Consider the following 12,675-nt stretch of genomic DNA (forward strand, 5'->3'; position numbering starts at 1 on the left):
GACATGACCGCGAACAGTGGCCACCTCCATTCATAAAACAGGAAACTGTTTAAGTTTAAAAAGTGTAAAAAATAAAAAAAGAAGTGATCACTTCCTTAACGGGAGAGAGTTCACTAGCGCCATCTTGTGGCCAAAAAGTATATTACACATACAAGCACAAACACACAAACATACTATGTAAAATACACAATATTAATAAAATAAATAAATTACACTTCCATCTCCCCCCCCCCCCCTTTAAAAAAACACTTGTAAAAAAAAAAAACAGCTTAAAATCAATAAATAAATAATTGACTGTGGGAAAATTAATTTTATTTTATTACATAGGAGTTTGTAATTATGGCTAAAAAAAAACAAAAACCAGTAACACCTATATTTCAAAATAATATATTGTCGCCATACATTGTGATAGGGACATAATTTAAACTGTTTAATTATCGGGACAACTGGGCAAATAAAAAGTGTTGGTTTTATCCACAGGAGAATGTTTCATTTTAAAACTATAATGGCTAAAAACTGAGAAATAATGATTTTTTTTTCCATTATTTCTGTTTTTTTTTCATAAAATGCATTTAGAATAAAAAAATTCTTAGCAAAATGTACTAGCCTAATTGGTGGCGAAAAAAACGAGGTATAGATCATTTTCTTGTGATAAGTAGTAATAAAGTTATTAGGGAATAAAAGGGAGGAGCACTGACAGGTGAACATTGCTCTGGTTTGTTAGTTTAAAAACCCTTGGGGGTGAACTGGTTAAGGTTCGTACATGCACTATTGTAAGAAACGATGGGTCTGTCAGACCCTTCCGCTGGACAGACGTTCTGCCAACAGTAGGACGTGTGCACAGTCTGTCGGCAGACTGATATGACTGTTTTTGACGAATCGGCGGATCTGTCAAAAACAGTCTTATCAGTCTGCCGACAGACTGTACACACATCCTACTGTCGGCAGAACGTCTGCCCAGTGGGAGGGTCTGACGGACCTGTCGTTTGTTACAGTAGTGCGTGTGTACGCACCTTTAGACTGCATAGGGAAGCCTAATTGGGTAAAAGAACTTTGTAAAGATTTCCAATATAGCCTGTCAAATGCTTTTTCAGCATCTAGTGATGAAAGCAGGGCTGCGGCGGTTAGCCCTGCCCCAACCAGGAAGCGCTCCCCCGCTGCACCGAGGGGATTTGGGGGTGAAGGGACCCCCGTTTAGCGGCGCGATAGCGGCGGTTTAGCAGGGGCACACATGCCCCTGCTAACTATGAGGTCTGAAGCGAGATTTATTCTCTTCAGACTCTCTTTAAGTACTCGGCTTCTGAAGGAGACACCTTTTGTTTACACTCTGAATGGAATAGATCTTCCAAAAGTGATGTAACCTGAGACACTGTCTTTATTTTTCTTATTTTTTGGTCCCTTGTTGAATGAGAATACCTTTCATTACATACTTATGGGTGCAGGGGCATAACTAACTAAGCTTAATAGGGCCCTCCTGCAAAAATGATAGCATGGGGCCCCCTTGGTCCCCAAACCCCACGTGATCAGGAGCCTGCGAATGGCTGCAGAGAGTGTTTTGCTCTGAAACAGCATCTGGAAGCATAAATAAATTACACACACTCCTGCACAGTTTTTGTGTGCGAATGGGGAGATTTCTTTGCTAATTGGCAGCAGTTGCAGTTGGGGAGAGGAAGGAGGAGGGGCTCTCAAAGCGAGATGATTGTTACATCCATGTATGTGTGTGCCACTTATCTATCAGCGTTGTTAGCGATATATGCCTGTAATTCTTTCTGCAGTAAAGGCTTGTAAATTGGATCCTGCAGTAGGGCATTATTCGTTATCCAGCTAGAATGTGGCCTACACCTGCTAGAGATCCTGAAACACAGACCAAATTTGTATACCTGTTGGAATAAAGAACTTAATATTTACCTTGGCCACTGTTGAGCACTTTAGCATACTATTTTATAGCCTGTACTGGAGACTGGAGGGAAACCTGGAAACAGCCTTCCACATCCTGAACTGGATGGAGAAATGTCTTGACTTGCGATCCTGCGTCCACCATTCTAATGTCAGGGAAATCAGATGGTAACTCCATCATTAAGCCCTATTTGGGGGTTGTTGAATACTGACACCATCCGCAACATCTTAAAGTGAGATGCTTTCACTAGGGGTGAGAATTATCCCCATACTTTATACACAAGGGGCCATTTGCAATTTTTTCACCTGAGTTTTCTCCTAAGTGATATTTTCACCACATGTAAATAAAATGCAGTTTAAACCACCAGCAAGCCAACAAATAATCAAAATAATTTTAATACTTTTTCACCTACTTTTTGGTACTTTTTCCAGTGCTGAAAGGTTATTTTAAATTGAAGATGAAAAATTATCTCCTAGGAGAAAACTCAGGAGAAAAAGTGAATTGCATATGGCCCCAGGGGATATTTTTACACATTGTCAATAAAATGCTATTAAAACCACCAGCAAACTATTTACTTTTAGCCTACTTTTTGGTATTTTGTCCGTTACAAACTGCTGAACAATTATTTTAAATAGAAGTTGAAAAAGTATTCCCTAGGAGAAAATTCAGGAGAAATGGCCAAGGGGCCATATGCAATTCACTTTTTCTCCTGAGTTTTCTCCTAGGAGATATATTTTCATCTTCTATTTAAATTTTGAAAAAGTACCAAAAAGTAGGTGCAACTACTGTAAAATTATTTTGAGTATTTTGTTTGCTTGCTGGCAGTTCAAAAGGCAGTTTATTTAGAAATTGTGAAAATATCAGCTAGGAGAAAACCTTATGTGAAAACGTGAATTGCATATGGCCCAAGGGAACTTATGTAATTAACTTTTTTCTTATGAGTTGTCTCCTAGGAGATATTTTTTTTCATCTTGTATTTAAAATTATTTTTTCAGCACTTTGTAATTGAAAAAGTAAGATGTAAACCTTCTCCTCGTGGCATATATATAACATGTGATGTTTGCTTAGGCTCATTAAAAACATTTACATGTAAAGAACATAGTTTAAAGGGAAACTGAAGTGAGAAGAATATGGAGGCTACCATATCTATTTCCTTTTGAACAATACCAGTTGCCTGGCTGCCCTGCTGATCTTTTTGCTCCGGTAGTGTCTGAATAACACCTGAAATTAGCATGCAGCTAATCTTGTCAGATCTGACAATAATGTCAGAAATGCCTGATCTGCTGCATGCTTGTTCAGGGTCTATGGTTAAAAGTATTAGAAGCAGTGGATCAGTAAGATAGCCAGGCAATGTGTATTGCTTAAAAGGACAAAAATATGACAGCCTCCATGTCCCTCTCGCTTCAGTTGTCCTTTAAGGCCAATATCTAATATGGCATCAATGTACATGAACTGGCAAAGCAGCAGGTTTCATATGCATGCTAACATAAAAAATACTCAGCAAGAGGGCACACCAGGAAATGTATTCCACTCCCCCCCCCCCCCCCCCATGCCCTCCACAACCCAGCACAAATAACTGAATTACTACTATGGTGGTCTCCCACACTTAAACCCCTGCAACAGAGAATGTCAGCGCAGGAAAGTTGACACATAGGTGTCAATTCATCAAAGGCCGTTCAATAAAAAAAAAGTCGGGAAGGTACCGCATCCAGTATTTTAGACTTTTGTGTGCTAATTAATCAGTATTTTCACAGGTGCGGTAGAAGTTTGGTAATTTACTAAAACCTATTGTCAGTAACAGCAGAAGAGTGTGAGTCGTCTGTATTGTTACATATGCTGTTCTCCGTGCAGAAACAGCATTACAGTAGTAAGAGGCATCCCGACATCCCTTTAGATGTTTGTTATACTGCCTCTGCTTGCTCTAAATCTGTCTATTAGTCTTTCTTAACATTTTATTTAATTGCCACAGCTTAGAAGAACTTCTAGGAGACATTACACATGCTCTGGTGATTTCCTCACTACTTCCTCTGCATCTTCAAACAGGAACCTAAGAGGTTAAACTGCCGAAGGGAGGCAGGGGAAACCTGTTTTATTTCTCGCTGCCTGGGGGGTAAAAAAGCTGGACCCGCCTGAGAAGCCTGCGGGTCCTATCAACGGGACTTGCAGGAGACGGGCTGTTCCTGTTGGCTTCTGCTCCTGTCAGTGATAGGTAATCAACTCTGCTTTTGTGAGTTCTGTGAGTCCCGCACCGATTACGACAGAGGAGATCTGCCAGTAATGGAACTGTGTTTTACCGCATGTTGTAACCTTGATGAATTGACATTTACTGACATTTGTTGAGGTGTTTACCGCACAAGTCAGTAATTTACCTCACTGCTCAGTAATTTCAGCAATCCATGTGGTAATAGCCTTAAAAAAATTGACATTTTCCTAAGTGCTCGGTAAAGTCAGCTGTTTTCAGCATTACTGAATGCTAGATGAATTGACACCTTAGTCTTTACTGTACACCTACTTCTTCTGCTGCTAGAAACACTGTAGGGTGCATAGCTGACACGACAGGAAGAACTCTTCTACCTGCCCACCAAACCCCTTTAAAAAAAACAATGATAGAAATGCTACATAATAAGGTAAGCCATGAGCCAACAATGTGTTTTAACATCTATATTGTTTGCAGAAAAAGTGAAGGTCTAAGTGGAAGAGTACTGAGAAAACTCCCATTTCTGGCTCATGCACTTTTCATACAGGTAAGTGTTGAGCACGTTATAGCATAAAGTGAAAATAAACTGAGATAAAGAATTGTATCTACAGTGCTGCCCATAATTATTCATACCCCTGGCAAATTTTGACTTAGTTACTTTTATTCAATCAGCAAGTAATTGTTTGGCAGGAAATTACTTAGGGGTCTCCCAAAAGATAAGGCAATGTACAAGAGGCGTTATTGTGGAAAACAAACATTTCTCAGCTTTTATTTACATTTGAACAAAAAGTGTCCAGTACAAAATTATTCATACCCTTCTCAATAATCAATATAAAGGCCTTTATTGGCTATTACAGCAATCAAACACTTCCTATAATTGCAGACCAGCATTTGCATGTCTCCACAGGTATTTTGCCCATTCATTTTTAGCAATGAGCTCCAAATCTTTCAGGTTTTCAGAGGGTCTTCTTGCCATCACCCTGATCTTTAGCTCCCTCCACAAATTATCAATTTGATTCAAGTCAGGACTCCAAAACGTTAATGTTGTTGTCTGCTAACCATTTCTTCACCACTTTTGCTGTGTGTTTTGGGTCATTGTCATGCTGAAGTGTCCACTGGTGCCCAAGACCAAGTTTCTCTGCAGACTGCCTGATGTTGTCGTTGAGAATCCTCATGTATGGCTCTTTTTTTTGTTTCATCTGACCATAACACAGAAGACCAGAAGTCTTCTTCTTTGTCCAGATAAGCATTTGCAAAGGCCATGCTAACTTTTGTGTGCCTTGTTAATTTTTTTATTTTTTTCTTATCTGGAGAAGTGGCGTCCTCCTTGGTCTGCATCCGTGGAACCCAGCAGTGTGCAGTGTCTGTTGGATTGTCTGCCTTGAGACATTGCCACTAGCAGAGCCCAGATTCACCAGATTCCCCAGATTAGCCTTGGTAGTGATCCTTGGATTCTTTTTCATCTCTCTCACTATCCTCCTGGCCAGCACAGGTGTCACTTTTGGCTTCCGACCACATACTCTGAGATTTTCCACAGTGCGGAACATCTTGTATTTTTTACTAATACTTTGCCACTGGAACTGGAAAACATTTAGAAATGGCCTTGTAGCCCTTGCCTGTCTTGTGAGCAGCCACAATATGCAGCCGCAGGTCCTCACTGAGCTTCTTTGTTTTAGCCATGACTGTCCAGAATCCAACTGCAGAGAGCTACTGTTTTTCAAATGTTGAGTTGATTAAAAAGCTGTTCCCAATTCATCAGGGTAATTAGGATGCTTTAGAACAACTTGGACTATTTAGAATGGTATAGAATTTTGGATTTTCCCACAGACTGTGACAGTTTGTGAAGGGTATGAATAATTTTGGACTGGACACTTTTTGCTCAAATGTAAAAAATGTTTTTTTTTCCCCACAAAAATGTTTCTTGTACATTGTCTAATTATCTTTTGGGAGACACCAATGTCATTTGCCGTCCAAAAATTACTTGCTGCTTGAATAAAAGTAACTTTAAGTCAAAATTTGCCAGGGGTATGAATAATTATTGGCAGCACTGTATAGTAGGGATGATCACATATATGCAAATTGTTCAGAGTTCATGCAAATGTATGCAGTTTAAAAATGGACCAATGAATTTAAACCCAGTTTTAAGCTGCATATATTTGCATAAACATTTGCATAATTCTGGAACAATTTGTATCTCATTGATTATCCCTACTGTATAGTCCTATTCCTAAGCAATTCATGTAAACTGGATAGGTAGATGCAGATTAGAAATTAATTTGTGTCCAGCTGTGTATGAAGTGAGATTTAGGCTTGGTAAACTTTATGATTTTTAGCTCTTATGTATCCCTGTGATTTATTTCACAATAGGTTATAGTTAGTAAAATTCAAATTGATAATACATATTTAAAAACACAGTAATAGACAACATGAGGACCCCCCATCCCCCCTTTCCAAACATCTTTACTCCTTTGTTTCTTATGCAGGCTGGTATTCCTTGGTATTCCTCAGAGAATCAAGAGCTGCAAGTTTAGTACTCTGCCCCCTGAGCAGTACTAGTCCACGTGGTCCTCATAATTGGGGAGCACTCTACAAAAGTGTGCTGCTAAGCCTCCCTGTCTTTGCTGAGCACCCTTGTCCTAAGTTAGGGACTGTTTCATCTCCACCTCATACTCAGGGAGGTAAATGTATCCTCTGCTTTGCATGTTGAGGTAGGCCTACAGGGACAGCACATGGCTTTCTGCATCAACAGCTTAGTCTGGAGAAAAGATAGCTTAGAGGAGATGTAATTAACATTTACAAATACGTCAGAGGTCAATATAAAAGCTTCACAGAGTAAATTTTGCCCTTAAACTTGTGCAAAGGACAAGGTAATATGACCTGCATATGGAGGAAAAAAGTTTCTGCCATCTATTTAGGAAAGTTTTCTTTACTGAAAGAGAGGTTAAAATGTGGACCATCTTACTACATGAAGTAGTTATGGCAAATTCTATATCTGCATGTTTTGCAGGAAACCACACACAATCACATGTGAGGTAATTAGTGTCTCAGTAGAGCTGATTAACTACCTCTGTGGATTTCTACAAAACATGCACTGTTGGTGGGCCTCGAGGACAGGGTTGGGGAACATTACATTAAAGGACATCCATGGCTATAATTACTAGGTAATTCCTGGCAGTGATCCAGGATGTTATCTGATCACAAGCCTTGTAATGCTGGGAATACACGGTACGTTTTTGCCGCTCGATTTCGCGCCCGATCGTTTTCCGTGCTCGATTATGCGGGCGATTTTCTTATCTTCCATTCATTTTCTTATCTTTTCCCATTGTTCCCTATGCATTATCGAGCGCGGAATTGATCGGGCGGGAGATCGGACATTTTTTCACCTTTATCTGTATCAACTGGGACACGTAAGGCTGCAACCAACTAGCTATGTAACCTTGGATTGGTTCCAGCCCACACACAGTGTAGTAAATCTGGAGAGAACTTATAGAATATGCAAGTCACCAGAGAGGGATCTGATCACATTGCCTAAGTAAAATACCATGTCACTTGCAATAGGCATGCCCTCTCCTTTAGATTTCCAACCACAAATGCATTAATTGTTTGACTAATACTAAGTGCTATTGCGATTGGTCCCATAGCCAATACAAAGAGAGCCAGGACACCCAATTCTGGTACCTCTTTCCAACAAGAAGAATTCTGGCACACTGATACCTGTCCTGTTTGTTGTTGTTTTTTGCCTATTTGCCTTGGGAAACAAGGAGTATGAAATATTGAGAAGGAGGTCAATCTTTTCAATGCATTTTTGAATGTGTACTGTTACTTTCAGTGACTTAGCTGGAAAGAAAAATGGCTACTGTAGATAAAATGATGGGAATGCTAATGAGCTTTATGAAAAAATAATCCCATGAAAACTGTGCATTCTAATTTCAAAATGTTTGGTTTTTCTGAGGCATACTCCCACAAATGACCCTAAACTCTATAGCAAATACAGTGGCTTGCAAAAGTATTCACCCCCCTTGAAGTTTTCCACATTTTTTCACATTACTGCCACAAACATGAATCAATTTTATTGGAATTCCACATGAAAGACCAATACAAAGTGGTGTACACGTGAGAAGTGGAACGAAAATCATACATGAATCCAAACATTTTTTACAAATAAATAACTGCAAAGTGGGGTGTGCGTAATTATTCAGCCCCCTTTGGTCTGAGTGCAGTCAGCTGCCCATAGACATCGCCTGATGAGTGCTAATGACTAAATAGAGTGCACCTGTGTGTAATCTAATGTCAGTACAAATACAGCTGCTCTGTGACGACCTCAGAGGTTGTCTAAGAGAATATTGGGAGCAACAACACCATGAAGTCCAAAGAACACACCAGACAGGTCAGGGATAAAGTTATTGAGAAAGGTAAAGCAGGCTTAGGCTACAAAAAGATTTCCAAAGCCTTGAACATCCCACGGAGCACTGTTCAAGCGATCATTCAGAAATGGAAGGAGTATGGCACAACTGCAAACCTACCAAGACAAGGCCGTCCACCTAAACTCACAGGCCGAACAAGGAGAGCGCTGATCAGAAATGCAGTCAAGAGCTCCATGGTGACTCTGGACGAACTGCAGAGATCTACAGCTCAGGTGGGGGAATCTGTCCATAGGACAACTATTAGTCGTGCACTGCACAAAATTGGCCTTTATGGAAGAGTGGTAAGAAGAAAGCCATTGTTAACAGAAAAGCATAAGAAGTCCCGTTTGCAGTTTGCCACAAGTCATGTTGGGGACACAGCAAACATGTGGATGAAGGTGTTCTGGTCAGATAAGACCAAAACTAAACTTTTTGGCCAAAATGCAAAACGCTGTGTGTGGCAGAAAACTAACACTGCACATCACTCTGAACACACCATCCCCACTGTCAAATATAGTGGGGTCAGTAGCATGCTCTGGGGGTGCTTCTCTTCAGCAGGGCCAGGGAAGCTGGTCAGAGTTGATGGGAAGATGGATGGAGCCAAATACAGGGCAATCTTGGAAGAAAACCTCTTGGAGTCTGCAAAAGACTTGAGACTGGGGCGGAGGTTCACCTTCCAGCAGGACAATGACCCTAAACATAAAGCCAGGGCAACAATGGAATGGTTTAAAACAAAACATATCCATGTGTTAGAATGGCCCAGTCAAAGTCCAGATCTAAATCAAATCGAAAATCTGTGGCAAGATCTGAAAACTACTGTTCACAAAGGCTTCCCATCTAATCTGACTGAGCTGGAGCTGTTTTGCAAAGAAGAATGGGCAAGGATTTCAGTCTCTAGATGTGCAAAGCTGGTAGAGACATACCCTAAAAGACTGGCAGCTGTAATTGCAGCAAAAGGTGGTTCTACAAAGTGTTGACTCAGGGAGGCTGAATAATTACGCACACCCCACTTTGCAGTTATTTATTTGTAAAAAATGTTTGAAATCATGTATGATTTTCGTTCCACTTCTCACGTGTACACCACTTTGTACTGGTCTTTCATGTGGAATTCCAATAAAATTGATTCATGTTTGTGGCAGTAATATGACAAAATGTGGAAAACTTCAAGGGGGCCGAATACTTTTGCAAGCCACTGTATGTTTGGGAGATTTGCAATTAACATGCCAAGTTAATTAAATAAACTTCTAGTTGGGAATTCTGACTTTTAGAGGCAAAGGTCTTGCTTTTGATAGGTGTGAAGATAGCATCTGTGGCTTCTATAAACTCTTTGAAGCCTAATGACCAATTTCTCTCCCCCCCCCCTCCTCCTTTTTGCTATTTGCAAATGTGTGCAATAAAATAATTAGAGCAGGGGGCAGGGTTTGGGGGCGCTGCCGTGCAGATGCATGTTAGAGCTGCTTTGTGAATCGGCCTCTTACCGGCACCTCTACCTCCCTCTGGATATTCGTTTGACCTAACCCAGAGCTACCGCTGCCGCTACAGATGGATCCCAGACAGCAGAACACAGAGGGGGATGCAGGAATCCTGGAGCTCTTCACCAGGCATACCAGAGCCGCAAGCAGCCAAGCCAATGGCACTGATCCTTCTGCCTGCGAGCCTCATGCTAGGAACACAGTGCGTTTTTTCAGTCGATTTTCGATTTGTTTTTCCACTCGATTATCTTATGTTTTCTTATCAGTTTCCATTCACTCCTAAGAGAAATCGACCAGAAAAACAATCGAAAATAATATCGGACATGACGGAAATTATCTATCGAACCATCTATCTAACATAAAATTGTATGGTGTTCCTAGCATAAGACACCCAGCAAGGCTCAGCAAGGTCACTAAGGCGGGTCTGTCCCATCTTACCAGAACTTAGAGAAAGTGATAAAAGCTTCTATTGAAGACTCGGTAAGGGAGATGAGAGCTGAAATCTCATCGCTGGATGAGTGGGTACATGAGCTGGAGGCGGTCAGAGCTTATTACACTCATACAGACAGTGAGCTTGCAGAGGTGAGAACTGATATTGCCTGACTTAAGGATGCGCAGGAAAAACAAGGAAACCGCGACAGACGGAGCAATTCGCGTATCGGGGGCATATCTGAGGCTGTCACTGAGGTTGAGCAACGCATCACTGATTTTTTTACAAGCCTGCTGCCTGATACACCGATCTCTGAGTTCAGAGTTGATAGAGTGCATAGGGCATTGCGCCCGAAAACGAAGGATGGGAATCCTCCTCGTCATGTTATAACTCGCTTGCTTCAATGTCAAAGAGAGCATACTAGCAGCAGTTTGTGATTCACCGGATTTAAACTTTCGCGATGATTGCCTTGCAATGTTCCCTGATTTATCCAAGACTACGCTCAGGAGGAGGTTTGAGATGAAACCGATGACATCTGTGCTGATACGTCACGAGATCCGGCATCTTTGGGGTTTCCTCTTTAGGTTGGTGATTCTCTACAATGGGAGGCAGATTCCAGATTTTGTCCTGCATATTATTGATAGTACTCTTCAAAAGCTCGGCCTAGAGGACTCGAGTTGCCCAAATAACTCTCCAGCCCTGTGTCCTGCCCGCTTGTCACCACATCGCCACGGTTCGTGCCCGACACGAGGGAAAAGCTACCAGGTCTTAGCCATCTTCAACGAGATCTACTGGGTCTGCACCTGACTGACTGGCCCACTGGAGCCCTCCTTTTGCTATTTTTGGGTTTTACCCCATCGGTTACTATACATCAAAGCCCTGCTTTCTGCAATGACTCAGGCCTGCTGTCTTCTAGCCATATCTTTAAGCCTTTTCGAGTTGTTTCCTTCTGCTAGCAGGGTTTTAGTTTCCTGGGCACACCGACCTACACGAGGAAGCTGTGATTGCTTTTTTAGGCGCTCTGAACTTACTGTCTACAGTATAAAGACACTGCTTTGTATTTGATCTGAGGAAGCGGACTGTGTTCCGCAAAACGCGTTATCATTGATAGTGTCTGATGAATAATAAAACTTCTTGTTTGAAATTGGCTTTGCCCCTTCCTTTGAGGTTAGCCATTTTTATTATTTATATTTTTTTGCTATTTTTAGTCACATAATATAGATATACCGTTCATCCACTACCACCTATTTTTTGGAGCGCCTTCTCCCTCCCAGTTATGATTGCTTTGACACAGCTTGCAATGTTATTATTAGAGCTGTTTTGTCACACATTCTCTGTCCATGCTGATTGCACAGGACTGTTATATCAGTTTATAAGTTTGTATGTTATGATATCATTCATGTTAAATGTTATTTGGTTTGATCTACAATGCAGGTTATTTTTTACTTTATGTATGGTGCACTGTGCAGATCTCCAGTGTCATGCCCCTCTGAGCTGTTCTCCCCACTCTTTCGGCTTCACAAATTTTGGCCTGGATGTTTCTTCAGCCCTACCCTCTAGTAGCCTTATATCATGTCTGACACTAATGACCTGATTGCAGACCCTTCAAGCTCCAACACCACCTCTTCAACCCTTTCACCTTGCAAATTATCCCTTATTTCACATAATCTTAAGGGTCTGAACTCACCCAACAAACGCCGACTGGCCAGCACAGTTTATACAAACTTGGAGTGCGATATCCTGATGATGCAAGAGATGCATTTTAAACATGGCTCTTAACCTAAATATTGGCATAAATCGTACCCACATATGTACTTTTCCTCAGCTCCCAATAAGAAGTGCAGAGTGCCGATTATATTTAAGAGGACATTAAATATGTGTATAGAGACCCTCAGGGCCGATATCTTATTGTGATAGCCTCTATATATGGTTTTCTTTATACTTTGGTATGTGTGTATGCCCCCCTCTGAATGCTTGAAGGATTTTTTGGTCACTCTGACTTACAATATAGCTCTGTATTCGGTGGCAAGCTGGTGACTTCAACTCTTCCCTGGACACATCTGTCTCAGGTGGCGGTGGTCGTAGGAACCCCAGTAAGCCACGCCTACATTTTCTTGCTAGTACTAATGCTTGGAAGGCAATACACCCAGGGGACAGGGGGCATTTTTTCTACACACACCCCCACGACAGGTACTCTAGAATAGACTTCCTCTTCATGGTCACTCCTGTTCTAGATAGGACTTTCACAGCTGATATATCTGAAATTTTGTGGTAAT

The 12,675-nt window shown here is 41.2% G+C and overlaps 1 protein-coding gene across 8 annotated transcripts in view; it reads left to right on the top strand.

The window, feature by feature from the left end:
• TRIP13 (thyroid hormone receptor interactor 13) overlaps positions 1 to 12,675 on the top strand; it is a 303,085-nt gene that overhangs the window by 227,948 nt on the left and 62,462 nt on the right. For all 8 annotated transcript variants that reach the window (XM_068236476.1, XM_068236479.1, XM_068236480.1 and 5 more), the window contains one exon: positions 4,572 to 4,641. In XM_068236476.1, coding sequence (XP_068092577.1) covers positions 4,572 to 4,641 — 70 coding nt within the window. The remainder of the gene's footprint in view (positions 1 to 4,571; positions 4,642 to 12,675) is intronic.

Source organism: Hyperolius riggenbachi, chromosome 5, assembly GCF_040937935.1.
Source record: "Hyperolius riggenbachi isolate aHypRig1 chromosome 5, aHypRig1.pri, whole genome shotgun sequence".
In the NCBI taxonomy this organism is placed as follows: domain Eukaryota; kingdom Metazoa; phylum Chordata; class Amphibia; order Anura; family Hyperoliidae; genus Hyperolius; species Hyperolius riggenbachi.